At 49.5% G+C, this 24,783-nt stretch overlaps 2 protein-coding genes and 1 non-coding gene across 3 annotated transcripts in view; 1 reads left to right on the top strand and 2 right to left on the bottom strand.

Moving 5' to 3' along the window:
• The window catches only part of ZIM2 (zinc finger imprinted 2), a 32,955-nt gene extending 15,618 nt beyond the window's left edge, over positions 1 to 17,337 (bottom strand). Inside the window, exons 1-2 of the mRNA XM_044260137.1 lie at positions 17,324 to 17,337; positions 620 to 725 (exon numbers count right to left, since the gene is read on the bottom strand). Of these exons, the coding sequence (XP_044116072.1) occupies positions 620 to 725; positions 17,324 to 17,337 (120 nt within the window). The remainder of the gene's footprint in view (positions 1 to 619; positions 726 to 17,323) is intronic.
• LOC122914775 lies at positions 3,464 to 3,570 on the top strand. The gene has a single exon (XR_006385855.1). It is a non-coding gene; the product is annotated as a U6 spliceosomal RNA (small nuclear RNA).
• On the bottom strand, positions 15,395 to 24,375 carry LOC122913393 (zinc finger protein 383-like). The gene is made up of 4 exons (XM_044260136.1): positions 24,261 to 24,375; positions 22,537 to 22,710; positions 21,075 to 21,206; positions 15,395 to 18,707 (listed from the first exon to the last, which is right to left on the bottom strand). The coding sequence occupies exons 1-4, from the start codon at positions 24,373 to 24,375 to the stop codon at positions 17,401 to 17,403; spliced, it is 1,728 nt and encodes a 575-aa protein (XP_044116071.1). The 3' UTR covers positions 15,395 to 17,400.
• Positions 24,376 to 24,783: the final 408 nt, after the last annotated feature.

Genomic DNA, 24,783 nt, shown 5'->3' with positions numbered 1-24,783 from the left:
CCGGACTGGGGAGAAAGTCGGAGCAGGGGCCTTGGTGGGTGTGGCCCAGGGCCGGGAGGGTCGGGGCTGAAGCTCAAGGCGGGACTCCAGATAACGGTGAAGTAGGAGACGGGGTTCCTGGGGCTGAAGCCAAGGGTCGGCAGGGGTGGGGCTTAGGCTGGAGACGGGGTCTGGGGCGGGGCCTGGCATGGCGGCGGGGCCGAGGCCGGTGGCCCAGGGAGGACGTTGGCCCAAAGGCTGGGAGGACAGCCAACCGAGGAGGCCGAGAAATTGAGGCGCAGACAGGCGCGCCAAGAGCAGAGGAGGCCCACTCCCGCACTGGTGTTCCTCTGCTCCCGGGTCTCCACAGACCCCACGTCCGACGTGGGCCCCTTCCCTACAAGGGTCACTACGTCCCGTGGTCTCTTCGCGTGGAGGCACCTCCCAACCCCCACCCCCAGCCTCGACTGGGCCGGCATCGCCCCTCAAGGACGCCCACGCCGCATCCCTGGGCTCCTCACGCCCTCAGGCGTGCCTGCCCCTCGCCCTCGCATCTCCTCCGACCACATTCGGCCTCGGAATGCCCGCGCGCCCCCCACCACGTGCTCGCCCCCACACCCGCGCGCGCGCCTGCGCTCACCTCACCCACCGGGCGCCTCGCCTGACTGAACGGCTCGTGCTGGGACTTCACGCCCAAGCCGCGGCGCGTGCGTCCTGCCGCGCGTCTGCGCGCGCGCTCTGCCGGGCTGTGGGAGCGGGCGTGTCAAAATCCCGGCCGCTTGTCGCTGGACGGCGGTGGCTGGACCGGTAGGAGCAGAGAGGGAAGAAGGCCTTGGCGCCGGTGTGGCCTTCCTCCCTGAGATGCTCTTATTCGCTGTTGGAAGAGTTAATACAGGGTTTACATATTGTTAAGTAAATAGTGTGCGTTGAAAAGTCTTCCTCCCGCTGTGTGGGCACCACCACCAATTTTTTACGCCCATGAACTACACGGTAACCACAGCAATTAGTTTGTGCCCTTCCACGGGTTCTTCATGCGCATATCTGCGTATATCCAGGAGTAGTATACACACACGTGTGCAGAGTGTACACACATGATATATTTTATACACCTATGTTCTCACACCTGTTTACATACCTCCAGAGTAAATGAATCGTTTAAGACATAAAATTAATATTTTTATAAATACATATTAAATATAATATAAACATGAAATATGATGTGTAATGGAAATATATAATTCTGTAATTATACATTGTTATAATACGTAAGTTCACTATTGGACATAATTATATATTTGTATAAATGTAAGATGTAAGTTTAGGCCTGTGTGAATGTTTGTATTCACATGTCCTCCCATTTTTAGACAAAAGGTGGCACACTTTACACACTGTTCCATGTTCTGGTTTCTTTTTACTTACTTGCATACCTTGGAGAGCTTTCCATAACACTATAGGGAGAGTTTCCTCAGTTTTTGAACAGCTGTTTGGATGATCTTCTATGGCGGTGACCTCACTTATTTAATCAGTTCCTGCCAGGGGGCTGAGTTGTGTTCAGTCCTTTTTCACTGAGCGCATACCCTTGACCATCAACAATTGTGCTGGCATGTAAATCTATAGGTGAGATAAATCCCCTGACACAGAATTGCTGAAGAAAAACACATATTGTAAGGGCCTATTTAGCTAGTGACTCCATCTTGGTTAAAAGCCATTTTGTTGTTTGTGCAGTAAAACTTAAACTGATTCTGTCTCCCCTCCCCCCCACCCCTCCAGAGAAACTTACTTAGAAGCAAGTCTGGGAAACCAGTAAAATATGGTCAGCCAGTTCCTGATAACAGAGCCCAGAATACAAGGATGAGTCAGGCCAGGTGGAGACATCCAATCAGTAAAAGTACACATACTGTCTCCCTAACCACCAAAGAATGTAAACTCCGCCCTTTGGGCGCCAAACTTGAGCGCCAATTCTGACCAGAGTAATAGGTTAATTCAAACAGCTACTATAGGGTAAATTGTAATTCAGTTGGCCACCTGCATGTGACCTAACATGACTATACAATGTTACAATCTCATTGGCCACCTATGGCCAGGCTTTTGCTCTATAAAAGTTAGTCTGTGAGGCTGGGAGGGGTCGCTGTCTTCGGAGGCAGCCCTGACCAGTCCGTTGATTCTTGAGTCTGTAAACTGGGGGTGGTCGCTCTCTTCGGAGACGGCCCTGGCCAATCAGTCTAACTTCTAATACTGATCATAAAATAAAGCTTTAAATAACTTTCACTTTGTCTCAGTCTCGTTTCGTTTAATAATGGACCTAAGAGAAGAGAAGAGAGAGAATGGAGAGAGAAAGAGAATCCCAACCAGGGTCCATGCCCAACATGTGGGGCTTGCTCTCACAACCCCAAGATCATGACCTGAGCCAAAATCAAGAGTTGGATGCTGAATCAACTGAGTCACCCAGGTGCAGTAAGGCTTTATTTTTACATAATCTCTACACCCAACATGGGGTTCCAACTTACAATTCTGAGAACAAGAGTTGTGTGCCCACCGACTGTGCCAGCCAGGTGCCCCTTGCACTTGTCTTTTTTTTTCCAATTTTATTGTATCTGGAGAAAATCATAGGAAATCTACAAAATACTTTGAGGGGCACCTGGGTGGCTCAGTGGGTTAAGTTTCTCTGTTCGGCTCAGGTCGTGATCTCGGGATCCTGGGATTGAGCCCCGCATTGGGCTCTCTGCTCAGTGGAGAGCCTGCTTCCCCCTGCCTCTCTGCCTACTTGTGATCTCTCTGTCAAATAAATAAAATCTTTAAAAAAAAAAAAGGAAACCAAAATACTTTGAAAAATAATTGAGCTTTTTACTTTCTTTTTCTTTAATTTAATTTTATTTTTTCAGTGTCATTTTGATAGAGATTTCTAAGTTGCCTTTCATTAGCACTACTGCATCTTAGACCCCCTCCACCCTACGTGAGCATGTCTATCCAGGGCTCTGCTCAGGTGAGAGAGGGAAGCTCTGACTGAACCAAGGCTGAGACAGAGCCCTGCCTTGCCCAGGAAGGCCAGAATGTCATGACCAGGCTGCATCTCCACAGGCCTAGAGGAACCAAGGAACTGATGGGTCTAGTGATTATTTTAAATACCCCATTGACTTTGTGGATATCAGGAAACTGACACTAAAGTTTATATGAGAGGCAAAAGATCCAGAATGACCAATAAAATATTGAAAGAGAAAAACAAAGGTGCCTGTGTGGCTCAGTGGGTTCAGCATCTGCCTTCAGCTCAGGTCATGATCTTAGATCCTGGGATCAAGCCCCGCATCGGGATCTCTGCTCAGCGGGGAGCTTGTTTCTCCCCCTCCCCCTTCTCCATTTCATGCTCTCTCTTTCTCTCTCATAAATAAATAAATAAATAAATAATCTTTAAAAATGCAAAAAAGAAGAACAGAGTCAGAGGATTTCAGGACTTAACACTAGCCAACTTTCAAAACTTAACAGGTAGGTGCTCACTTTGGCAGCACGTATACTAAAATTGGAATGATACAGAGAAGATCAGCATAGCCCCTGTGCAAGAATGAAATGCAAATTCATGAAATGGTCCATATTTTTCAGAGGTCCTCCTTCAAAAATCAATAAAAATAGGTCAATATTTTGTGAATTATATGTCAATATGACATATAATAGTGAAACTCTCAAACGTTAGAGACAAAGAGAAAATCCTGAAAGCAGCTCAGGGATAAGAGGTCTGTATCCTACAGTGGTAGAAACATTAGATTGGCAGAAGACCTATCCACAGAGATCTGGCAGGCCAGAAAGGATAGGCACCATATATTTAGGGTGCTAAATGAGAAAAATATACAGCCAAGAATACTTATCCAGCTAGTATGTCATTCAAAATGAAGGCAAGATGAAAAGTTTCCAGGACAAACAGAACATACAAGAATTTGTGATAACCAAACCAGCCCAAAAAGAAATATTAAAAGGGACCCTTTAAGCAAAAAGAGAGCCTAAAAGAAACATAGACCATAAAGGAACAGAGACAATATACAGAAACAGTGACTTTACAGGTAATACAATGGCAATGAATTAATATTGTTCAATAGTTACTAGGAATGTAAATGGGCTCAATGCTCCAATCAACAGACATAGGGTATCAGACTGGAAAAAAACAACAAAAAAACAAGACCCATCAGCATGCTGTCTGCAAGAGACTCATTTTAGACCCAAAGACCCCTCCATATTGAAAGGGAGGGGGTGAAAAACAATTTACCATGCTAATGGACATCAAAAGAAAGCTGGGGTGGCAATCCTTATATCAGACAAACTATATTTTAAACGAGAAACTGTAATAAGAGATGAGGAAGAACACTATATCATAATTTAAGTTCTATTCAACAAGAAGACCTAACAACTGTGAATATTTATACCCCTAACATGGGAGCAGCCAATCACTTAAGATAACAAAAGATAACAAAATTAAAGAAACACATTGATAATAATTCAATAATAGTAGGGGACTTTAACATCCCACTCACTGCAATTGACAGATCACCTAAGCAGATGATCAACATGGAAACAAGGGCTTTGAATTATGCAATGGACCAGATGGATTTTATAGATATACTCAGAACATTCCATCCCAAAGCAACAGAATACACATTCTTCAGTACTACATAGAATATTCTCCAGAATAGATTACATCCTGGGTCACAAATCAGGTCTCCACTAGTACTAAAAGACTGGTATCATTCCCTTCATATTTTCAGACCACAGTGCTTTGAAATTGGAACTCAATCACAAGAGAAAAATTGGAAAGAACCCAAATACATGGACGGTAAAGAGCACCCTACTAAAGAATGAATGGGTCTATCAGGAAATTAAAGAAAAAAAATATTCATGGAAACAAATGAAAATGAAAACACAACTGTTTAAAATCTTTGGAATGAAGGAAACGTGGTCCTAAGAGGGAAGTATATAGCAGCACAAGCCTTTCACAAGAAACAAGAAAGGTCTCCAGTACACAACCTAACTTACATCTAAAAGAGATGGAGAAAGAACAGCAAATACAGCCCACACCCAGCAGGAGAAGAGAACTGATAAAGATTAGAGCAGAAATCAATGAAATAGAAACCAAAAGAACAGTAGAACAGATCAATGGAACATGGAGCAGCTGGTTCTTTGAAAAAAATTAATAAGCCTGTTAAACACCTGGCCAGACTTAGCAAAAAAGGAAAGGACCCAAATAAATAAAATCGTGAATGAAAGAGGAAAGATCACAACCAACACCAAAGAAATACAAACAATTATAAGAATATATTATGAGCAACTATACACCAGCAAATTAGGCAATCTGGAAGAAATGGATGCATTCCTAGAGATGTATAAATTACAGAAACTGAAACAAGAAGAAATTGAAAACATGAACAAACCCAAAACCAGCGAGGAAATTGAAGCAATCATCAAAAATCTCCCAGCAAGTAAGAGTCCAGAGCTGGATGGCTTCCCAGGAGAATTCTACTAAACATTCAAAGAAGAATTAATACCCATTCTTCTGAAGCTGTTTTAAAAAAATCTAAATGGAAGGAAACTTACAAACTCTATTAGGCCAGCATTACCTTGATCCCAAGACTAGACAAAGAATCCACCAAAAAGAATTACAAACCAATATCCCTGATGAACACAGATGCCAAAATTCTCACCAAAATGCTAGCCAATAGGATCCAACAGTACACTGAAAGGATTATTCACCAGGACCAAATGGGATTTATTTCTAGGATGCAAGGGTGGTTCAACATCCACAAATCAATCAAAGTGATACACTACATAAATAAAAGAAAGAACAAGAACCATATGATCCTCTCAACAGCTGCATAAAAAGCACTTGACAAAGTACAGCATCCTTTCTTGATTAAAACTCCTCACAGTGTAGGGATAGAGGGAACATACCTCAATATCATCAAAGCCATCTATGAAAAGCCCACAACAAATATCATTCTCAATGGGATAAAACTGAGAGCTTTTTCCCTGAAGTCAGGAACATGACAAGGATGTCCACTATCACCACTGCTGTTCAACATAGTACTAGAAGTCCTAGCCACAGCAATCAGACAACAAAAAGAAATAAAAGGCATCCGAATCAAGAAAGGAAGTCAAACTGTCACTCTTTGCAGATGACATGATACTTTATGTGGAAAACCCAAAAAACTCCACCCCAAAATGGCTAGAATTCATACAGGAATTCAGCAAAGTGAGAGGATACAAAATCAATGCACAAAAATCAGTTGCATTTCTATACACTAACAATGAGACAGAAGAAAGAGAAATTAAGGACTTGGTCCCATTTACAATTGTACCCCAAACCATAAAATACCTAGAAATAAACCTAACCAAGGAGACAAAGTATCTGTACTCAGAAGACTATAGAACATGCATGGAAGAAATTGAGGAAGACACGAAGAAATGGAAAAACATTCTGTACTCATGGATTGGAAGGACAAATATTGTTAAAATGTCCATGCTACCTAGAGCAATCTATATATTCAATGAAATCTCTATCAACTTTTTTCAGAGCTGGAGTAAATAACCCTAAAATTTTATGGGACCAGAAAAGACCCCAAATAGCCAAAGGAATGTTGAAAAAGAAAACCAAAGCTGGGGGTACCACAATGCCTGAGTTTAAGCTCTATCGCAAAGCTGTCATCATCAAGACAGCATGGTACTGGCACAAAAACAGACACATAGATCAGTGAACAGAATAGAAAGCCCAGAAATGGACCCACAACTCTATGGTCAACTAATCTTTGACAAAACAGGAAAGAATATCCAGTGGAAAAAACCATCTCTTCAACAAGTGGTGTTTGAAAATTAGACAGCCACATGTAGAATGAAATTGCGCCACTCTCTTACATTTTAATATACAAAAAGAGACTGAAAATGGATGAAAGACCTAAATGTGAAGCAGGAATCCATCAAAATCCTAAAGGTGGACAAGAGCAGCAACCTCTGTGACCTTGGCTGCTGCAGGTTCTGGCTAGACAGGTCTCCAAAGGCAAGGAAACAAAGGCAAAAGTGAACTCTTGGGACTTCATCAAGATAAAAGCCTTTGCACAGCAAAGGAAATAGTCAACAAAACCAAAAGACAGCTGACAGAATGGGAGAAGATATTTGCAAATGACGTATCAGATAAAGGACTAATATCCAAAATCTATAAAGAACTTATCAAACTCAGCACCCAGGAACAAATAATTCAATCAAGAAATGGGCAGAAGGGCACCTTGGTGGCTCAGTTGTTAAGCCTCTGCCTTCTGCTTAGGTCATGATCCCAGGGTCCTGGGACCGAGCCCCACATTGGGCTCCCTGCTCAGGGGGAGGCCTGCTTCTCCCTCTCACACTACCCCTGCTTGTGTTCACTCCTTCACTGTCTCTCTCTGTGTGTCAAATAAATACATAAAATCTTAAAAAAAAAAAAAGAAAGGAAAGAAAAGAAACGGGCAGACTATGTGAAATATGTGAACAGACATTTCTTCAGAGAAGATAAGCAAATAGCCAATAGACACATGCAAAAGTGCTCCACCTCACTCATCATCAGGGAAATACAAATCAAAACCACAGTGAGATACCACCTCACACCAGTCAGAATGGCTAAAACTATCAAGGCAGGAAATGACAGATGCTGTGGAGGATGTGGAAAAAGGGGAACCCTCCTACATTGTTGGTGGGAATGCAAGCTGGTGCGGCCACTCTGGAAAACAGCATGGAGGTTCCTCAAAAAGTTGAAAATAGAGCTACACTATGACCCAGCAATCGCACTACTGGGTATTTACCCTAAAGATACAAATGTAGTGATCTGAAGGGGCACGTGCATCCCTGTGTTTATAGCAACGATGTTCACAATAGCCAAACTATGGAAAGAGCCCAGATGTCCACCAAAAAATGAATGGATAAAGATGTAATGTGTAGATACAATGGAATGCTACTCAGGTATCAACAACAACAACAAAAATTTGAAACTTTGCTATTTACAATGACATGGTTGGAACTAGATAGTATTATGCTGAGTAAAATAAGTCAATCAGAGAAAGACAATTTTCATACGATCTCTCTGATATGAGGAATTTAAGAAACAAAACAGGATCATAGGGAAGGGAAGGAAGAATGATGGAATGAGCACTGGGTGTTACAGAGACTGATGAATCGCAGACCTCTACCTCTGAAATCAATAACACATTATATGTTAATTAATTTAATTTAAATTTTAAAAAGATTAATAAAAAACAAAAAACCCCCCCAAACTTAACTGGTGAGAAAATTAATGCAGGGAAACCTCACTAAAATGGAATTGGGAGACCACAAGGTGGTGCTCTCACTCCGTACCAGTCTAAATCAAGATTCCTCAGTGATGGAAGCCCTGGAAGAAAGCAGCACAGGGGAAGAATCAATTACAGGCCAGAACAGGAAAAGATGGAAGCCGCATCTTCTAGAAGAAACTGACCACCCCTGCAACCCAGCCAGTGAAAAACCAACACCACCCTGAACCCCTGCTTTTTACCAATGGACTTTCATTCTAAACAATCCCTCCCAAATTCTCCTTCTCCATTAAATAAAAAGTTCCTCTCCTTTGTTTGTTGGACCAGCCTAGGCTTTTTGAAGCATCTTGCTGGTCCCAAAATGCTATTCTCTGTTATTCCCAAATCAGAAAGAACTTTTCAGCCAGTAAAAGGACACTAAGTTATTAAATATAGGGATTACCTAGATTAAAAAGTTCTCCTTGACCCTCTGATGATCGCAGCTGGGGCTGAACATTTAAACCAACAAAGACAGATTCACCGAAGACCTTACAAGTGCAATGTAAGTTTGACGTGACCTAAGAAACTTCATGAGAAAACGAATTCCGAAAGAGACAGACTTGAGTATTCTTTGCTACGTTTGGTGAAGAGTGGACGCTACTGGGTAAGGAGTAAGAGGGAATTGTAATAAACCATAGCAACGCCTGCTTGTTGAAGTCTCTGTGTCTTCGGAGATAAAGATGCTCCTTCCCTCCTGGTATATGGAGGGCAACGCTCACATGACAGTTTTATAACGTGTTTCAGGGAAGAGGTGGGGGATGTTACAGTGACCCTGCTTCCAGTGTTTTCTCACACTCTCTGAGTTCCAATATGCCTAAGAGTCATATTTAGGAGTATGTTATCCTATACCCCATCACATAACAAGTGATTAAATAGTGTTTAACCTCCCCCGCCACAGGGACGTTATGTGCTGCCTACAATTTTACCATTGTTTATGGATAAGGATCAGAAAGGTCTTTCTCCACCTCCTTTCCTGAACCCCAGCTATCCTGCATCATTGTGCCTGTGGCTGGGTCTTCATCTACCCTCAGATATCAGGTTTCTTGACTTAGTGCGCCTCCACCATGATTTCCACCCCTGGTTTCAGCCAGGACTTATGAAAACAGGTATATTATGGTTGAAGGGAACATAAGATCAGAGAAATTCAAACTTCAGAGCAGCAGAGACACAGAAGCCTAGATTGCTGGTTTGGGGTGGCTGGTGGTAGAGCTGAGTGACACATGTTCATCACTCATATAATTTGTGACCCTCAGGCTCCAAGAGACTTTCCTCCCACTGTGAAGAATTCAAATTAAAAAAAAAAAACATAACTGCTAAGGTCAAGAAATAGCGGGGCATCTGAGTGCCTCAGTCGGTTAAGCGAATGCCTTCAACTCAGATCACGATTCCACAGTCCCAGGGTTGAGCCCCACGTCAGGCTCCTTGCTCAATGGGGAGCCTGCTTCTCCCTCTCCCACTCTCCCTGCCTGTGCTCTCTCTCTCTCTCTCTCTCTGTGTCAAATAAATACATAAAATCTTAAAAATAAGAAAGGGATAACAGAATAGTGAATTAACTTGACAGGGAATATCATTTCAAGACATATGCTATATAAAACATATTGTACATTTTTAAATGTACAATTTTTTTCACCAATGACACTTCAAAAGATGAAATAAGTTAAATTTGTTTTAGCTTGGTGTAGACAAAAAGGCACACTTAACACCACACCCACCATTGCCAAACCCTGACCCACCTCACCACCAGACAAGGAGACACCTTTAGGAACACCCAAACACAGACTCATACCTAGGATGGATTAAAAATGGAGACCTGAGGTGTCTGGGAGGCTCAGTACACTGGACATCTGAGTTCAACTCGGGTTAAGATCTCGGGGTTCTGTGATGGAAACCCTCATCCTGCTGAGAGAAGCAAGAAGACTGCTTCTCCCTCTCCCTCCCCCTCTACTCCTTCCCCTGCAAGTGCTCTTTCTCTCTCAAATAAATTATTTTCCTGCACACCAGGAAAAAATATAACACAAACAATGATTATAAAAAAGAAAACATAATCTGTTGAACCCTGAGGACGCCCACCCGTCAGCCACAAAGCAGGCTGCAGACGCAATGCGGGAAACTCGCAGACACGCAATACACTCAGGCCAGCAGGTGTCTCTGGGAGCTCGGGACACCCTCCTCGCACACGCGGCACGGACACGCATGCGCACACCACCGGGGACCCACACATCTGCAGACACACAGCCAGGACACTCCAGGTCACCCTGCGGACGCGCACACGGCCTCTGCGTGACACCCAGGGCCCATGCTCAGCCCCACGGGTGGACTCGCCCCCACCGGGATCCCCTCCTGGATGCACACACCGGCCTTGCTCCCATCCCCCAGTCACAGCCGAGCATGCGCACGCAGACTCGCGGGGGGTTCCTTTGCAAGCGTCGGTCTCGACCCCGGAAGTTCAGACGAGTCCATGTCAGGAGCCCCCACCCTCCCTGGCCTCTCTGTCCGAGGCTTCCTGGGGACAGGGTGTCTTTGAGGACCCCACCCGTCCAGGAGACGCCACCCTCTGCCCCAGTCTGACTTCAGGGCGCCCCCAGATTCCTTCTCCTGTGTCCCAGCTGGCCAAGTGCGCCACCGACTCCGCTGCTCCCCAGTTGACCTGTCCACAGTCCCGGAGGACCCCGAAGAGCCTCCACCTCCGCCATCAGACTGCCATGAACCCTGGGCTGACCCTCCCGCCTCTAGGAGCCCTCGGCACCCGTCCCCAGGTGCCCAGGCCCTCGGGCCCGTCCTGGAGCGAGCCTGGAGGCTCCCCTCTCCTGGGCCGGCCCCATCCTCCCCTGTCCCCTGCAGTCTGTTTCCCTGCACACGGCCTGGACAAATCCTGGGAGCTGGAGTAGCTAAGCTGTTCACGGGTGTTCAGAGAAGGGCTGCCCACCCGCACAGACGACACCCGGGGTCGTGGGCAGGACTCCAAGGCACGTGTGCAACCTGGTCTCAGCTTCGCCTCAGCACTGCCTCTTGTCCCCGCAGCCCCAAAGACCATCCCCTCCCTGCTCTGTCCTGGGGCCCATCTCCTGGGACCCTGCCTGTAGGGCCCCTGAGATCCTACAGCCCCGACCCCTGAGGCAGGACCATGGGCCCTCTGGGAGTAGCAGGTGCTGGCCAAGCTCTGGGCTGGGTCTGATTTAGGGAACATTCCTGGCTGGCTGCTCTCCTCCACTCTGCTCTGCTCTCTGGCTTGCAGGGGCCAGGAGGGCTGGCTCAGGGCATCTCCCAGGAGCTGGGGCACCGGCGGGCTCACCACCCGGGCCCAGGAAACCCGCTGCACAAAGACAACACCAAGGATGACACCTCACACACGCCTCTCTCCTCTCCCCACCCTGCACACGCACAGGCACACATCTAAGACACGACAATGGCGCAGGAGACAGAGTGTGAGCACAGGACCCAAGGACAGAGGACGCTCGCGTTCATCATTAAAGAGCCTGAGACAGAGTTTGGGAGGCTAAGGTGCCTACAACTTTATTGTTATTAGGGGCTGAGGGTGGGGGGTGGGGTGGCCTCTCCCTCCACATTCTCTCTGGCCCCCAACTGCCCGGCCCATGGGCCCTGCTGCCGGGGTCACAGAGGAGTCTCCCCTTCCCCCTACACCCAACCTCACACCCCTGAATCTGCCTCCACACTGCCCCCACACCCAGGAAACCTCCAGCACAAGCCGACCCTGGGCCCTGGCCAGGCCTTGCCAGGACAGCAGGCAAAGCTCCGTGGCCAGGGGATGTCCGTGGGCCACAGACATGGTGCTCCAGAACAACAGGGGTCCATGCGCCTGGCTGCGGGGATCCTGGTGGCTAGGCTGTGGGGGTGGGGCACACGCGGGAGCCACGGACTCACCACGACCCCCAGGTGTCCACCGAGCCCCTAAGAGACAGCCGCCTGCGCACACGCACACAGGCACACGCACAGACACACGTTTTCCTGGTCAACTGGCCTGCTTTCCAGAACTCTGACCCACTTCCTCTGCCTGGGAGGCCTACCGGGCACATGGATACCCTCGGGTCAGCACACACACACACATACACAAACACACGTGTGCAGTCCCACACGCACCAACTCAGCAGACCTGTGGCACACACAGGCGCACGCGCGCGCGTGCACACACACACACACACAGACCTGCGCATCTATGGACGCCCATCCCGAAATTCCAAGTTCCCCTCTGGGACACGCAGATGCCCTGCCCTCTCTCCCTGACGCCCAGGGCCGATTCCTCCCCCCACCACCACCACCACCCGCCGCCCCCAGGAGCCCCTTCCTGACTGTGCACCCTGGGCTCTCTCCCAGCCCCCACACCAGGCAGGCAGGCCGGCCGCGCGCACAGACTCACTGGAGGCGCCAAGGCTGGGTTGCAGGTGACCTTCTCCTCCAGTCTTCAGATGCGTCCTCCGTGGATGCCCCCAAAGGCAGCATGCCTCCCCCTCCCCCACCCAGGCAGCCACTCCAGTCTCCAGTCTCACACCCCTGCCCCACCCCCACCTTTCCCCAGGACCCTCCCCTAAGTTCCTTCTCCTGGGCCCCAGCGGCCAAGTCCATCCCTTTCCCCCTGACGCCTCAGTGGCCTGTGCATCGTCCTGACCCCTCCAGGGGTGCCTTCCTCCCCCCTCACAGTAGCATAGAGGGTGTCCCCAGCCATCCTCTCTGGGCTGCTCTGGGTGCTGTGTCGCCTTGGTCTTCTCTCCTGCAGGTGGCAGGAGGAATCCACGCAGCTCAGGGTGGCGGGCAGCTGGGAAGTGGCAGGGAAGTGCCAGCCGTCCTGGGGATGAGTCTCTGGTCCTCCACTGGGCTCCAGGCCGCTGGCACCCAGGGCAGGTGCACCTGGGCAGCGGGCTGCTGTCCCCCGCGCCCCGTGGCTGTGCTGTGCTGCCCGATTCCCTCCGCCGCTGGGAGGGCAGCCCCTTCAGCCCTTCCCAAAGCGGCCTGGCAGTGCAGCTGATGGGATTCCTACGAGGATCCTGACCCCCACCCCCACCCCCATCTGGGACCTGTCCAGATCCGGATCACGCCGCCACCCGGCCGGCCCCACACCCCCAGATCCGTGGCCCAGCCCTGAGCAGAGCACGGGGGTCCTGTCAGAGCAGGACAGCAGCCACAGACTGTCCTCCCAAGTCCCAGTCCCGGGTCTGACTTGGCTCTTGCTCTCCCGCTGGGCAGGGGCGGGGCGGGGCGGGCTGGCTCAGAGCCTCTCTGGTTGCCTGCCCAGGGCCCCCTCAACACAGCCCCAGAGACTGCCCCGGACAAAGAGTGTGTGAGAAGAACGTGCTCTCCCACAGCTCAGGGACACTCTCCACCCCCACTGCCCCCATGTGCTCTCCCAGGGCCAGTGATCCAAACAGGGCCAGAGAAGGACCTGGGGCCGGAGCCCTGGCCCTGAGGCCAGTGTGCTTGTGCTTGTGTTCACAGTAGGAGGGGGCGGGCAGAGGCTGTTTCCACCACCTCCTCCCTGGCCCCCACCTTCCTGGGAGCGCTGGCCGGGTGGCCGGGGGTCTTCTTAGGGCACCAGAGTAGAGGGGCTCTCCCCACAACCCTTCCCCAAGACTCTGGCCCCCAGACCTGGCAGGGACCTTTCAGACACAGGCCCATCCCTGCCCAGGAGGAAAAGCCAGGGTCACAGCCCTTGTGCCTGCCAGCTGCGCTCTGGGGAGGGCCCAACCGCGCCCCGCTCCCGCCCCTGGGTGCTGGCGTCCAGGGCTGGCCGTGCCCCAGCATCGCACACGCGCTGACCCCAGCACAGGGCGACTCTCTCGGGCACTCGCACACACACCAGCGCACCCTCAAAAGCTCAGAATCACCCCCTCGGGCTCACAGGCCTACATGTAAGAATGAAGACCCACAGTCATCCACACATGTGCGGGAACACAGCCCCTGCTCAGACTCAGACACACACACACACACACACACACACACACACACGACCTCCTTAGAATCACACGTGTTCAGATAAAGATGGAGGACACCCAGAAGGACACTCTCAGTGCAGTGAACCTCAGAGACCCGCGCCTGCCCCCACCCCGCTCCCCGCCCAGGCTTGAAGGCCTATTTGTAAATAGATCAGCCTCCCCCCCACACACATACCCTGTCCCCATCCCTGCATCCCCTACGGGGGCCCCTCCTGGATCTGCCAGGCTGGGTCCTGACACCCCACCTCCAGCCGGACATCGCAGGTCACCATCATCTCCAGCTTTGGGGAGGGTCTCAGCCCTGACAGGTGTCTCTCCGCCTGTATTCATTCTCCCCTCCAGCCTGGGTGGTTGTTTATTCTTCATTTATTGTCCTCTCAAAAGTGATAAAAGTGACACATCCTTACTGCAATCACCCCAAGAAAAAATTGAAAAGAATCGTTCTTTTAATGGCTCCACCAAATCATAGCTGCCTAACCGGCAAGTCTGTGGGAGAAACTCCCTCTCTCTCCTAGATTAGGACTCTGGGGCCTGGTAGCTGTGCCTCTGGGTTGGTAGAGGACGCTCCTATTTGCTAAAAGGACAAGGCAATGATTTGCCGAGAGGACCAGAAATGAGAGACGTGCTTTTGGTCCTGTCCATGTCATTTTCTCCATTCCAGTCACTAAAGTTAAAGATAACTTAAAGCAAGGAAGCTTCCCTAGTGTATGAGCTAATACATTCCTTTGTTGATGTTGGTTTCACTTAAGCTTGTGGAAGTTGGGTTCCTGTTACTTGCAACCAGGAATGTAGTGAGTATGTTGAGACACATTCTTCCCTTATCCAGGAGGAATCCCCTCTGCTCCTCCCACCTCCACAGATGTCTCACAGACAAAAGCAACCACAAGAACGAGCGCCTGCCACAGGTACTCCTCCCCAAGCCACCTAGCCCTACTCCTGAGATAATTTCCAGGAGGATACAGCCACACTCCTAAAGATGGCTCTCTCTTTTTTTTTTCCCCAAAGATTTTTATTTATCTGAGAGAGAGCTAGAGAGACTAAAAGCGGGAAGGTGGTGGGGAGAGGAAGTGGGAAAAGCACACTCCCTGCTGAGCTGGGAGCCCAACCTGGGGCTCGATCCCTGGGTGCTGGGATCCAGGATCAGGACCTGAGTCCAAGGCAGACACTTACCGACTGAGTCACCCAGGCGCCCCAGATGGTTCCTTCTTAAAACCCCACTAGAGTCCTTGGAGATCCCCATGCAGGCTCTCTCCGTCCTCCCCCTTAGTCTAGTGCCGGGAAGGAAACATCCTGGAGGTTGTGAAAGCAATCCAGAGAACCTGGGTCTGTCTGTCCTCCAAGCTGCTCTGGGAGCAAGCACAAAGTCACGCCCTGAACACGGAGGCACTCTCCACCTTCCGCATTCTGGCAAATTCTCCAGTGGTGATGCCAGCCACAGCCCCTCTTGAAGGCCTTCGAGTCCAGACCGCTCAAAAAGGAGGCGCTATCTTACATTGTCCCACCACCAAGGCAAGGCTTCTCAAGCTGGGGGTTGTGCCATGTGTTGGTTAGCGAAATTGGTTTAGAAGGTTATGACTTTTTAAGCGAAAGAGAATCTGTGTGTACACACAATAAGGGTAGGTGGTGTTGCATTAAACGCGTCCTTCACATAGGCACAAACACGCGTTAAGGCATACGTAGAAAATACACACGTGTGTGTCGTACTGCAATACAGGGTATCTTTTACACCCTGGGTCATGGTCACAAAAGTTTGAGGGTTTCTCTTCCTTCCCTAACCACTCCCACAGTCCACCCTCATTCGTTTCAATTCGTCAGCTGTTCAGAGCAGGAATCGGTCAGCTTTCTTTGCCGAGGGTCTAAGAGCAAATATTTTAGGCTTTATGGAGCATCTGGTCTCTGTTGTGATCACTTGGCTTTGCACGGAAGTGGTCACAGAGGATAGTTGCCTAAGTGCCAATAAAACTATATTTACAAACACAGGCCATGGGCTAGGCTGGCCTTGGTTTGCCCACCTCCAATCTAGAGTCTCATTCCGTGCCCGCTCCTGCCATAGGTAAAGCCAAGCTGCTCTCTGCCCAAAAGTGCAGTCCGAACAGAAATGTAAATAGCTCTACTTTTTAAAGATACATTTCATGAAAATTTGAATGCTATGAATTTGAAAGCATAGAATATATAAAAAAATAGCAGTATTGTCTAGATTAATGTGCAAAATTTGAAAAATCTTTTTAAAAAATCTTTTCTGAGCCTCATTTTCTCAGCCATGACAGGGGATGGCATCAGTTCCTATTTTATAAAGGCTCCGGAGAGGATTCCAGGGGGCCGGGTAACGTAAAGTGCTCGGCATCACACATGGCGGGTGAGGTGCTCAGGAAATGTCAGCATATATGGGTAGCATTATCAGCCACTGATTGGCTGTTCTGGCCCAGACAGAGGGGAGTGTCTTGTGGGCACGACGCTAGCCAGCCCTGAGACATCAGAACCATCTGTGGGGGCAGCAGTCTTAGAGCCCTTCGTGGAACACTACACTTGGCCATGCTGCCCTCTGTCTCTGGCTCACTTTCTCAGGGCTATGTTGCAGGAGGATTTTGATAAAAGATCCAAAACGGGGCCCACTCAGAACCTTCTGCAACAGTGGGTATGTTCTCCACCCGCACCGTCCGATTCGGCAACCGCTGGTGTGTTTGGCCACTGAATCCTGGCTGCGTGCAGCTGAGGAAACACTGTACGTTTTATTTATGTTTATTCATTTAAATTTAAATCATGACACACTGTTTAGTGGTTACTGTAGTGGACTATTCCTGAAATCCTTCTTAAATCTAATTAATTATGGTGCCGCTCCTGATATCTGAGGACAGAACATTCCTTGTAGATGGAGGTGTCTGATGCATCATATGGTTCGGAGGATTCTTTGCCTCTGTCTTTTCTCTGCCAGTGGCAGCAATAGGCTGGGACAACCAGAAATAGCCCTAGGCACTCCCCAAACATCTAGGGGAGCCACATAGCGCTGTCCCCTGAATGAGGACTGCTGGTCCGCTAGCGACCCGCCGGCAGGTGCAGTCCATCTCTGCTCACAATGTTGGCGTCATCGTGACTTCTCCGGGGATTAGGAAGGTGTGGGTCCAGACTGAAGGCTCCCCCACATGCGGAGCTCACTGTCTCTTTCTGGCATGCACTTTCTGGTGGAGCACCAGGGACGAGAGCCGCCTGAAGGCCCTCCTGCATTTGGGGCACGGGTGCAGCTTCCCCGTGGTGTGGATTTTGCGGTGATTGATGAGTGTGGAGCTGTCAGTGAAAGCTTTCCCACACTCAGAGCACACGTATGGCTTCTGGCCGGCGTGCATCCTCTGGTGTCTTTCGATGCTCGACTTACAGCGGAAGGCCTTCCCGCACCCCTCACACTGGTAGGTGTGAGTCTCTCTGTGGCCCTTCTGATGCTTGAGAAGGGCTGCCTTGCGCCGGAAGGTTCTCCCACACTCCTGGCACCGCTCCGAGGCCCCCACCTGGTGAACCCTCCTGTGCTCCGACAGGTGGGAGCTATTTCGGAAGTACTTCCCACACTGGCCGCACTGGTAGGACTTCTCCTCCTGATGAATCCGATGGTGTTCAAAAAGATGTGAGTTGCATCTGAAGGCTTTCCCACACACTTTGCAGTGGTACGGCTTCTCCCCCGTGTGGATTCTTTTGTGCTCCGTCAAGGACGAGCTGCGGCCAAAGGATTTGTCACACTCGCTGCACTGGTACGGCTTCTCCCCCGTGTGCACCCTCCGGTGACGAGTAAGCTTTGTGCTCTGCTTGAAGGTTTTCCCACACTCCTCACACTTGAAGGGCTTCTCTCCCGTGTGGGTCCTATAGTGGCTGCTCAGCGTGGAACTGCTGTTGAAGGCTTTCCCACACTCCTTACACTTGTAGGGCCTCTCGCCGGTGTGAATCCTATAATGTGTGAAGAAGTAGGAGCTGTGCCGGAAGGACTTCCCACATTCATCACATTTGTGGGGTTTCTCTCCTGTGTGGATCCGCTCGTGCTCAATGAGGTGGAGGGTCTGGTTGAAAGTTTTCCCACATTCTTTACATTTAAAGTGTGGCTTTCCCCGTTGAATTTTTGGACGATTCTGCTTTGGGAAGCCTGGCACCTGGGTTTTCCCATGAATATCTTTTTTTAGGGTCTTCTTTTCTGGAGGGGTGCTCCGTGATGTCGTTGCTGGTGGTGGATGGCTCAGGCATCTCTTCACAGCCGTGGACTCGTGGTTTTGCTTTGCAGGGAGAACTTTTTTGTCTGAGTCTGCAGCCAGGCTGGGGCCAGATTTTTGTGTGCTCCTCGGTGGCCTGTCCTCAGTTTCCGAAGTCCCTTCTGTCCTAGAATTCTTTTGGGCCATTTCCTTTGCCTTCCCCAGGGATGGCCTCATAGAGATGTCTGGCTTTGGAAATGTCGTGTTCGGCATAAGCTGTGTCTTCTTGTCTGAAAGGGACTCAGAATGTAAATCTCTCTCTCTTTTTTAGAGCCATTGTCTATCTTTGGTTGAAAATGTTTTGTCCGAGTATTAAATACATACAAAACTCACAAATATAAATGTTTGAAGTGATTAGAATTCACATCATGCCAGCAAAAAAAAAAAAAGGTGATTATGTGAGGGGATGAAGGTATTCTCTAAACTTATTGCCATAATCATTTCATAATATATATATATACCACATTATCATGTTATGCACCTTAAGCCTATACGTTATATCACAATAAGCTCACACAACTCTATCCTAATAAGGCTGGAAAAAGAAAAGACAGCCAGTTCAAATGAGGTGGAAATAAAGAGGGAAAAAGAGTCAATGAGAAAAGGAGTTGGCACAGAAAAGAGAAAAAAAGGGGCGCCTGGGTGGCTCAAGTGGGTTAAAGCCTCCGGGAACCTGCTTCCTCCTCTCTCTCTCTCTGCCTGCCTCTCTGCCTACTTGTAATCTGTCAAATAAAATAAATAAAATCTTAAAAAAAAAAAAAAAGAAAAGAGAGAAAAAGAGATCCTGTATCAGAATAATTACTTAAAGACAAAATTCAAGCAACACTCCAGAAATAAAACAAGAGCTGATCTCTGGATTGAAGGGACAGTGATACAGAATGTTCCATACTAAATGCAACTGTATTATAAGCTGTTATTTATAGTCCATGAACCCTGTGCGAGTTGGAAGCATGGTCAGTTCTTAATGTTCCCTTATCACTAAAATAAAACTGTGTTTCTATCTGTAAGTAAGAGGAATAAAATTTTTTGGTGAGAATTCACAACGTGAGCACATTCATGAGTATAGTGCCAAGATTAAGATCAAGAAACAGAACCCTAGATGCACTGTCCCTGACGCAAGCCCTCAGCCCACTCCTTCCAATGACCCTCTCCCTTTCGAAAAATCAAGATCCTGCCTTCCAATGGCATAGAATGGCTTTGGCTCTTTTTGTACATTATGTAAATGCAACCTTTTAGCGTACACCCTTTCATCCTGGCTTCTTTCTTTCACTCAACTGTTCAATGAGATTCATCTGGATTATTGCTTGTAGTCACAAGTCATTCATTCACCTTGCTTATAGGGTTCCATAGCACGACTATGCCACAATATGTTTAACTATTTCGTTGTTGATAGGCATTTAGGGAGTCCCCACTTTGGGACTATTAAGAACTGAGTTGCTATTAACATCCCGTGCTCAGCGGGGAGTCTGGGTCTCCCTCTCCCTCTGCCTCCTGGTCCCCCTGCTTGTGCTCTCGCTCTGAAACTGCAGAGGTGACACTGGAATGAGGAAGAGGCTTACTGTTATTATTTTTTTTAATGAAAACACCTGGTTACTATTTGGGATTCTTTTCTTTTTTTAAGATTTTATTTATTTATTTGACAGAGGGAGAGAGAGAGCAAGGTGGGGGCGGAGCGGGGGAAGCAGAGAGAGAGGGAGAGGGAGAAGCAGGTTCCTGGCTGAGCAGGGAGCCACATACAGGCCTCGATCCCAAGACCCTGTGATCATGACCCCAGCTAAACACAGACGCCTAACTGACTGAGCCCCCCTGGTGCCCCTCTATTTGGGATTCTTACTAAATTCATGTATTGTCTTTATTTTTAAAGATCTGTTTATTTATGTTAGAGAGAGAGTGCTCCAGAGCACACGGAGGGGAGGGGCCATGGGGGAAGGAGAGAGAAACTCTAAGCAGACTCCAAGTTCAGCATGAAGCTCAATCCCAGGACCAGTGACCATGACCTGAGCAAAACCAAAAGTCAGTTGCTTAACCGACTGAGCCACCCAGGCGCCCCTTAAATCCATGTATTTTCTTAAAGGAAAAGCTCTCTCGCTATTCTCCTATATTCTCCAGGTTCAGATGCTGATGAGGGATAGTTGTGCTGCCCTGGAAACATACTGTTGTTTCTCCAAGTCAACGGAGGGCTACTCAGCGGTGACGATCTTAAGGATTTAAGTCACGTGCCAGACCAGTTTTTGCCAAAGAACTGCTATAAACATCTTTCTAACCATGAACACATCGATGCACACATACAAGGAGGAAAGTGAACAGGTGCTCGCTGAAGCAGTCGGGAAGAGCACTGGGAAGGGACCGCTGGCAGAATAGCCAGATAGTGCAAAGGCCCTGAATTAGGGTGTCAGTGGCTGGCAGCCCAGCTCTGATACAGAGGATGTGGCCAAGGAGAGCTGGAATGAGATCCCAAGAGGCCAGAGGAATGGAAAAGCATTTCTGGAAAGCAACATGCCCTGCCAGGCTTCTCCCTTCTCCTCATACCCCTCAGCGTGCTGGGACTTCGGGGAGAATTTCTTGTGGAGACTGCCATGGCATGTCCTCCTACTCACCAGTGGACACGGGGCTCTCGCTGACTCCAGCACTGCTGTGCTGGGGCTCTTGAGGGACGTCTCTCTCCTTGACACAGGGCTCATCTCCTTGCTCTAACCTGGTGATCAGCTTGGGTTTGAAGAACCGATACCCTGCTCCAGAGAAGGGGAGAAGTGCTGGAGGCCTCCCAGACTGCCATTCCAGGCCGAGTTTGCACAGAAAGAAGTGTGTTTATGTTCTGCTCCCAGTTCCAGAATGCTGGTTTTCCCCTATCCCCACCACACTACACACAGAGCAATTCTCTCAAACACTGCTGGGGTCCTACAAGTCAGCTCAATTCTGATACCATCTACCTAGAGGTAGGGGTGCATCCCACGGTGGAGGGTTTAGTCCCAGGAGACTGACCAACCCCCAGTTCAGACACCAATCATGAATCCAAGTCGTCACCTGTGCCTCTGACTGACAGGCTATGGGTTGGAGGTTGCAACAACCCCCTTCTTGGGCTTGCTGAGTTTGCTAGACCAGCTCACGGAACTCCAAGAAACATTTTACCCACTAGATCACCAGTTTATTATAAAAGGATATAACTCAGGAACAGCAAGTAGAAGAGATGTATAGCTCTAGGTATGGAGAAAGGGTGTGGGGCATCCGTACCCTCAGACGCCACCCCTCCTCCACAGATCCCCACTTGCTCACCAGTCTGGAAGGTCTGCAAACACTGTCCTTTTTGGGGGGGGGGGGTTGTGGAGGCTTAATTACACAGACACAATTGATTAAATCATTGGCCATTAGTGACTGATTCAGCCTCCAGTCCCTTCCCCCTCCCTGTAGGTCAGGGGGTGAGACTGAACGATGGTTCCCCTGGCAACCAGCCCTCCTCCTGAGGTGTTTCCCCAATGTCACCCCATTAACATAGCAAATGACACCTTCATTCCTCCCACTAGCTAAGACATTCAAAGGTTTTGGGAGTTCTGTTCTAGAAACAGGAGGGAGACCAAACAGGTGTTTCTCATCATGAATCACAAAATCGCTCATCATGAATCACAAAATCGCAAAGACACGAAGGACCTGGGAAGAAGCACAGGGCCACCGCCTCGCCAGCCTCTCCCTCCCCACCGCACCAGCACGGAGGTCTGCGGGGGGTCCCCCCAGGTTCTCCCTCAGAGAGCACGACAGCCAGCCAGCCTCTCCCTGTTGCACCGGCCACTGCGATTGGCTCAGCTGCGGTCACGTGACCAAAGCCAGCTCCAATCGGAGCAAAAGTCAGACTTTGGGAGGGAACACCCGGTCCCAAAGGGTCTACCATTTGGGTTGCAAGGAAATTACAACGCTGGTGCCTCCGCGCTGCCGGCGGCTCTCTCGAGACCGCAAAAGCAGAGCCAGCCTTAGAAGGAAGCCGATACCACCAAACCTTAGTGCGTGAGACCAGTCCTAGGGCGGAGCTCATCCAAGTCCTCCGAACTGTGGGGACCTTGTCCTTACCCAAGGAGGCCAGGTTCCCATAGTTCTCCAGCATCACCTCTTTGTACAGGTCCTTCTGGGCGGGCTTCAGCAGCTGCCATTCCTTCTGGGTGAAGTACATGGCCACATCCCTGAAGATCACAGGTTCCTGTAACCCAAACCCCCATTCGTATTCACCCAGGGCCTGGTCCTGCACTTGGCCCAGGACAGCGGGTGGAAAGCCAACAGAAGTTGGGGACGTGTTCAGAGTTCTGTGCCATGTCAGCTTGCAAATAAGGCCTGGGCTCCTTCACCCTGCCCCACATCCACACCCTTTGCTACGTGGCTGTGCTGTGTGCTCCTGTTCGCTTGGCCATGGAACTTGCTGGGGCCAGTGGGGTGTCAGCCAAGTGTGAGAGAAGCCTGAAAAATGCTTATGCAATCAGCACTGACTTCTCTCTTGGGCCTCCACTGCCTCCAGGAGGAAGTGCTGTCCAGGCTATCCTCTGGGGATGAAAGACAGTAGAGCAGTGCCAAGTCACCCCAGTCCTCTGAGCAAAGTCACCTCAGGCAAGCTGACAAGGCAGAGTCCATCCACCAGGCACATGAAGGAGCCTAGCAACACCCACAGAGGCACACAGCCAAACCCTTATTGCTATGTGCCCCTGACCTTCCATGGGGGTGGTGTTTACACAGCATTATCGTACACACTCAGCATGTTCATGGGTTTCATGAAGGGGTGAAGGAAGGGAGGCTATGAATGTTGGAAGCGGCCCTTTCACTCACCAGTTGTACGGTCACCTGGGAATCTGTTTCCAATGAGGTAGATCGATACCTTGATGGTTAAGAGCAAAGGCTCCAGGGCCAGACTCCCTGAGTTCGAATCTTGGCTACTTAGGATCTGTGTGACCTTAGGCAAGTGATGTGAGCTCTGTGCCCTCATTCTCTTAAAAATGGGAATAATACAGTACCATGTCCTGGAGCTGTGAGGATTAGGTGGATGAAAATAGGTAAAGAAGTTAGCTCTATGCCTTGTACATGCTCAGTGCTCAAGAAATGTCAATTATTTTAGGGCACCTGGGTGGCTCAATGGGTTAAACCTCTGCCTTTGTCCTGGGTCATGATCTCAGCATTGGTATAGGGCTCTCTGCTCAGCAGGGAGACTGCTTCCCCCTTTCTCTCTGCCTGCCTCTCTGTACTTGTGATCTCTGTCTGTCAAATAAATAAATAAAATCTTTAAAAAAAAAAAAAGAAAGAAAGAAATGTCAATTATTCTAAATATTTGTTTAGAAGGGGAGAGGATTCTAGTCAATGTGATAGATTAACAAAGCAGAAAAGGTCAGTGCTGGACACAATACCCATTTTCCTTTGCCATAATAATGGAAGCTACAGGTGAGCCCGTACTTGCACAGGCCAAAGACTACATTCCCCAGCATCCCTTGCACTGGGGCAGCCATGTGACTACACTCGGGCCAATGAGGTGCAAGCAGAAGAGCTGCCTGCGTCTTCTTGGCTTTGGCCTTTGAGACTAAGCACCTGTTCCACTTGCGGTGCCCCAGAATGTGGACCGGCCACGCAGGGCCGAGTCGCCCTCCTGGGCTGTCCACACACACTGTCACCGTGAGGAATAAGTATTGTCGTCTGAGCGAAGCAGCCATATTTTGGGATGTCGTATTATAGCAACCAGACTTATGTGGCTGGGGAGATCCTGCCCCGGGACAGGCAGGGGTGTGGAGGGTGACAGGTGCAGAGGGGCGCAGGAGCACAGGTGCAGAAGGGCGCAGGTGCAAAAGGGCGCAGGTGCAGAAGGGTGCAGGGACCGAAGGGCGCAGGGGCCGTGGCCGCAGAGAACGCCCGGAAGGCCCGGAGTAAGCGCCCCATTGCGCATTTCCTGAAACGCTAGGAAAGGCTGGAAAGGGAAGGCCCTGCAGAGCGTTGCCACGGAGGAGGAGCCGAAGCAAAGGGAGCGGCTGGAACGGGAGAGAGCAGAGCAGACAGGGAACGGTGTTCGCTCCCGGAGTGGGGTCCGTGCCCCTCAGTGTGCGGGCCGGGCAGGGGGTTGGGCTGCCCGCCTGGCCGCGAGCCGCCTGGGAACTTGCCTTCCGGCGCCTCAGTCTCCGCATCTGTAAAATGGGAAGAATACAGAGTAGTGCTGCCTCCTGGCGGCGAGTGTGAGCATTCGACGGGACAGTCCAAGAACAGAATCTGCAACCGCGCATAGCGCTTTAGTAAAGAAAGGGCTGGAACCTCAGCTGCTCAACTCTGGCCTCAGCTGGTTTCTTCAAACTG

The sequence above is a fragment of the Neovison vison genome, chromosome 7 (assembly GCF_020171115.1).
Source record: "Neovison vison isolate M4711 chromosome 7, ASM_NN_V1, whole genome shotgun sequence".
In the NCBI taxonomy this organism is placed as follows: domain Eukaryota; kingdom Metazoa; phylum Chordata; class Mammalia; order Carnivora; family Mustelidae; genus Neogale; species Neogale vison.
Note: the sequence above shows the minus strand (reverse complement) of the source record. Positions and strands in the feature narration are given on the sequence as shown.